Consider the following 3901-nt stretch of genomic DNA (forward strand, 5'->3'; position numbering starts at 1 on the left):
AAGGATGGAGAACAGCCAGTTTAAAGATACATGAGATGAGAGGCGGAGAGTCATGTGGATGCTTTAGCTTCTAAAGCCTCCCTTTGGAACTTTGAGACTCATCAGTAGGAATGTCAACGTGGCTAGACAATAGTGTGTTGAGGAGAATAATGGGGAATGTGGAAGCATAACGTTAGGTTTCAAATTTTTAGAGAATTAAAGTTAAGCAATGGACTGGGCCTAGCTAAAGTGTAGTGAGACTTAATGTTGACTAGCTAGCAGTTAGTAATCAAAATAAAATGTCCTACGTGCAAATTTGAGCATATGCTCTAAGATAACTAGAAATTCACTTGACATGATAAGATAGAGATTAGCTCATTTTTTCTTATATAACCACTCTCATTTGAATCCTATAATCTACAATGTTATTTTTTCATTCTGGGAACCCTTGAAACTGTAGGATCCAGACTGTTCTGATTAAACAACCCCCATTGTATCTTTGATTTGTTTTCCCTTCCCATTTGATAAGTCCCATGTTCCCAAGTTGTAACTAACATAGAACCTAAGAGAGAGGTGATTTCTGTGAGGGTTTCCATAAGAGTATTTGAGACTCAGACTTCTTGTGTCCAGTGGCTGGTTGATGGAGAAGGATCTCAGTTGAACAACGGTCCTCCTAATAGAGGTTTGAGTTTTTAAAATTGACCTTTTAATAAAAAAATATTGCCAATACAATAGATCAGATCACTAAACACAATGTTGAGTGATTCTATGTGTTTGCTTTGACAGTGTGGTGCCTTGGACTGCCATCAGTTTCCAGTAAATGTTGGCATTGACACAAGAGCCTTTTCTCCACTGAACCTCATGGACCCAGTTATCAAAGGTAAGAGAATGTCATTTAAAAGGCCAGCAAGAGATTATCTGCAGCTGTCAGCCTGTGCTCAGATCCCTTCCAGATCCATGTTGTACCTCTACTTCAATTGCTGGGTACAATGCTTGAAAAGGGAAAGAGAGGATTTTTTTTTTATTTAACTTTTATTTTACTTTTTTTTTTGTTTAATAGGATACCAAGTTACCGCTTGTGGTTGAAAAAAGAAATTTATTATCTTCTACTTATCCAACACTAATTTTTAAGAAATTATATTTTTCAGTGAGCTTTTGTACCTCCTTTTTTATTTGGCCAATTCTACTTTTTAAGAAGTTCTATTTAGTTAAGTAATTTGTCTAAGGTGATATAACTGATAAATATTATAGCCAGGTCATCAGAACCCACTCTTTCACGTATCTATTCCAGTGTTCTATCATATATCTTTCTACTGTCTCATACAGCTGCCTTGTCAATGAAAAGTATGGACTCAATTGACTCGAAGGTGCCTTCCTTCTCAAAGACTCCATGGATTATTGTACCTATCACTGGTCCTATACTGAAGGGAATCAAGATTCTAGTAATCTTTGCAGTTGTCATTGCTCTCTTACAGTGTGATATTGCATCAAAGGGCCAGATTTGACATTACTACTCTGAAGGATTATGGGGAACAGTCCTTCCCATGGCAAACTTTCCATTCTCTGGGCAGAACAACAACCTAACTTTCTATAACTATATTTTGTTAGTGTCTATTTGTAACCAGATATATTCCAACTGGATATAAGTGACTCTTCCTGCTTAATCAACTATGAATTACCCTAATGTTTTCACTGTTTTCTCAAATGAATGTGATAGGTTATTAAAAAAACCCATAAAGAACTGGTCTATCACACCCTCTAGGGTCTCTATGGTCTGGTTCTTGCCCTATAGCTGAAGGAATGATTATATAAGAAATGCCAAGTACCTCATTCATTCCTGAACATTTGTGGGAACTTTTAATCAAGCATTTTATTTAGATATTTCAGTATTAAAATGCAACCTCATAAATATTAGCTATTATTTCTATTAAGAAATATTTCAATTAAATTCAGCTAGATGGTGCTATGAATAGAATGCAGGGCCTATTCAGTTCAAATTTAGCCACAAGAATTCATTAGCTATGTGTACCTGGACAAGACACTTAACCTCTATTGGCCTCAGTCCTCAACTGCAAAATGGGGATAATAACAATATCTGCCTCAAAGGGTTGTTGCAAGGATTGAAAGCTCTTAGCAGAGTTCCTGGAACATAATATGCATACTATATACTTATTTTCTTCTCTCCCCTGACCCTCTAGTATCATTAATCACAAATCAACCTTTGTTTCTCTTTAGGCAGATGTGAAATTCGGTGGCTTTTAGCAGCTGCCTGTTGGATACTTCTTTTGGGAACTGCTTTTGGCGGCATTAACATTACACGTGTGCAAAATCCAGAAGCTAACATGAACATTGTAAGTCATGTTAATGAAAATAGGAAATGAGTTCAGTGCCTGACTCATAGTATTTCTCTCCTTCCCAATTCCTGCCCTCATACTAGGGGACTTTTTTTGGAGTGTCTGAATGTCTTTTATTATTTTTCCACATTTATCCTATTTGTGATTAAACACAATTTCATTTGATAGTTTGAAGATCAGTCTCATAAACAAGAAAAAAGAGCAACTCTGGCCAAAATAAAAGAGGCAAGATGTGTTGTGTGCAGATGCAAAGCATGGAATCCCTGCAAAGGTACAGGGATGGCCTCACCCAGAGTTCCAGGGGACCCCCTGGAGAACTTTGGGTGAGGGGCAGTTGAGAAGGGTTGGAGACAGTTAATTTGTGGGGGTGGATGTGAGCAGACACTCTGCTTGATTCTCCTGACTTGGGGTTTCCTCTGAGGAGGCCATTGTAGCATAAGCCAGTGGTTTCTACTCATAGGGTTAGCCTATTTGTTATTACTATTCTTCATTAATATAATTATATAATTACTTAGTGATTAGAGAGTAAGATATTTATCAATAGCAAGAGAACCAGTTTTAGTTAAGTGTTTCATCCCCTCCAGTGAGGAGGGGGAAGGGCGTCATCAATTTAACAGTTCAGGGTCACCTTTCCTTTATTCAAATACCTTCATTAACTTCTCTAGTTTTCCTTGTTAATTCCTAATATAACTTTTTATCTTCAAATCTGTGCCTGATAATTATTTGGGAAAGATACTTATAACTCAGTCTGAACTTCTAGATTGAATCCTGTTGGCTGCCAGTTTAAGAAGATCTTCTCTGTCCTTCAACAGTTAGATGACTAGCTTCAATATACACTTCTAACAGATCTGTGAGGAATATAAAGAAAAGGAACATCAATTGGGGTTTCAGCCGTAACTGAAACTTACCAGAAGAATCTTATTCCTGTCTTCATTACCAACTGAAGCAGAAGCAGTTAGAGGGGGAGGGGTTTGAGAGCCAGGAGTGTTTAGCCCCCTCCTTTCCTCACTGTAGCCTGTCAATCTCTGGCTCTTGACTTAAAGCTCTATTTGGCCCTGACACATTTATCTGCTTCTCCAAACTATCTGTTATTATCATCATTAACAGATGTAGAAGAGTGAAAAAAAAAAGAAAAAAAGAATTTAAAATGCCATCCTCTGAAAAGCACATTTTAAACAAGTAAACAGAACATGGACCACTTGGAATGATTAGAAATTCAATAGGTCAAAAAAAAAAAAAAGGATAAAGCTTTATGATTGGGTCCCGAATAAGATAGAAATAGCAGCAAAAATACAAAGTGAAGATTGCCTATGTGTGCTTCATCCACCACACAAACCATTTGGGAAGTTGATGTGGCCAACTAGTCTTTAAATAAAGTGACACCTTGTCTTTGGAAACAAACATTCATTAATGGGATCTTGAAGGCATTTTATTCTGTTTCAGGTTATACTCTATCTGCTTTACAATGACTTTACCTTGAGCAAAAGATGTATGTAAGGAAAGGAAAGGAAAGGAAAGGAAAGGAAAGGAAAGGAAAGGAAAGGAAAGGAAAGGAAAGGAAAGGAAAG

At 37.0% G+C, this 3901-nt stretch overlaps 1 protein-coding gene across 1 annotated transcript in view; it reads left to right on the plus strand.

Annotated features, from left to right (window-relative positions):
- The first annotated feature begins 840 nt into the window (after window positions 1-840).
- LOC123236544 (lipase member K-like) overlaps window positions 841-3901 on the plus strand; it is a 44249-nt gene continuing 41188 nt past the window's right edge. Inside the window, exons 1-2 of the mRNA XM_044662956.1 lie at window positions 841-859; window positions 2215-2330. Of these exons, the coding sequence (XP_044518891.1) occupies window positions 841-859; window positions 2215-2330 (135 nt within the window). The remainder of the gene's footprint in view (window positions 860-2214; window positions 2331-3901) is intronic.

The sequence above is a fragment of the Gracilinanus agilis genome, chromosome 2 (assembly GCF_016433145.1).
Source record: "Gracilinanus agilis isolate LMUSP501 chromosome 2, AgileGrace, whole genome shotgun sequence".
Lineage (NCBI taxonomy): Eukaryota > Metazoa > Chordata > Mammalia > Didelphimorphia > Didelphidae > Gracilinanus > Gracilinanus agilis.